Source organism: Vollenhovia emeryi, unplaced genomic scaffold (genome assembly GCF_000949405.1).
Source record: "Vollenhovia emeryi isolate VEMERY1.0 unplaced genomic scaffold, V.emery_V1.0 DF943615.1, whole genome shotgun sequence".
NCBI lineage: Eukaryota > Metazoa > Arthropoda > Insecta > Hymenoptera > Formicidae > Vollenhovia > Vollenhovia emeryi.
The window spans coordinates 1,208-2,945 of NW_011962751.1; the positions used below are offsets into that span (position 1 = coordinate 1,208).

General features: G+C 38.4%; 1 protein-coding gene across 1 annotated transcript; it reads left to right on the forward strand.

The window, feature by feature from the left end:
* The first annotated feature begins 343 nt into the window (after window positions 1–343).
* Window positions 344–1,156, forward strand: LOC105565277. Its single transcript, XM_012018349.1, has one exon. It carries the CDS (start codon window positions 344–346, stop codon window positions 1,154–1,156), a length of 813 nt encoding a protein of 270 aa, XP_011873739.1.
* Window positions 1,157–1,738: the final 582 nt, after the last annotated feature.

Here is a 1,738-nt window from a genome sequence, read left to right on the forward strand (position 1 = left end):
TACTGACAATTTTGTAGTTTCCTCATACGGTAGCGAAAATATTTCCTTGAAAGTTGGCTCACCAATTTTCTGCTTCTCACAGTTTGTGACATTATGAGACTAGAAACATTGTATAATAAAAATAATTATGTATTTATTTGTTATTTTCCTAGTAAATTTCTTATACATATAAGAAATTTACTAGGAAAACTTCCGTAAATTTCTTATACATATAAGAAATTTACTAGGAAAATAACAAATAAATACATAATTATTTTACTGATATTTGGCGGCTGCTGATGTGAGGATTTAAATTTATAATAGCAAGTACTGTAAGAACCCGCCCGTCATTTTCATCGTAATCATGACAAGCAGCCGCCAAATATCAGTACAAACGGGTGTACCTCGAACAACGGTATTGAGAATTTTAAAGGCAAGGCGGTATCACGCTTATCATATTACACTTACGCAAGCGTTAACACCGAATGATTTGAGAGTGCGGCTTCGTTTTTGTCGATGGGCCTTACGAATGATTGAGCAAGATCCTCATTTTTTCAGATATGTTCTTTTTTCTGATGAAGCAACATTAAAAAACAACGGAGAATTGAACAAACATAATTGCCATTACTGGTCTGACGTCAATCCTCACTGGTACAGACCTATGGACAATCAACATCGTTGGAGCCTTATGGTTTGGTGTGGAATCGTAAATGGTCATTTGGTCGGTCCCTACTTTTTTGAAGAAAATGTAACAGGCCAAAGTTACTTACGCTTGATCAGAGATAATTTACCTGGTTTATTAGAAGATGTTGACTTTCAAACTAGGCAGAGAATGTGGTTCCAACTTGATGGTGCAGCACCGCATTACGCAAGAGATGTGCGGTTGTTTCTAGACGCACAATACCCTGGTAGATGGATTGGACGTCGTGCTCCTATTGCATGGCCTGCCCGTTCACCCGATCTAACATCGCCAGACTTTTTTTTATGGGGATATCTTAAAAATATCGTGTACGAACAACAGCCAAGGACTAGAGAAGATATGATGCAACGCATTCGGAGAGCTTGTGCAGCTATATCGAGAGATGTTCTATTAAAAACGGTACAACAGTTCGAAAAGCGGATCAACTTGTGTTTGCAAGCAAATGGTGATAATTTTGAACAGTTGCTCCGCGGTTAACTTCGATGATAATTAATAGAACACCCCGATACGTGAGAGGCAAGGGGACTCACGTTAATAAAGCACCCCAAAGGGAACAAAAAACTACTACGTCCACGTCGTTGTTCCTGGGTAACGCTAAAAGTAGTATTATTTATGTGTTCTTATTGTTTCATGAATCTAAATATTCGTATTCACTATCGAGTATGCGCGCGCGCTCCTGAGTGCGATGTCCCCGCGTCCTACAAGCTTCGAAGTTCATAACTCAAAAAATACACAACGAAAACATACTTCATTATAGTGTTTTGAAAAGCTCTCGAGATAAGCTACCAGAATATGCAATAAAAAGTATAGGGTTTCATTTAAAAAATTTAAGGTCACTTTTGCATGACCTTCAAATGATTATCCTACGTCGAACCAATTATACCACCTTATGTCCCCCTCAAAACCATACAACTTTTATCTGAAACATTTTTCTCCATCTGGCTTACCTGACGAAATATTTCCGATTGTCGATTAAAATGGACCCACGTGCAAAATATTTTAACTACATTGTCATGAGTGCGATATACCGCACATCAGACGACGACTTCGCACGCGGCA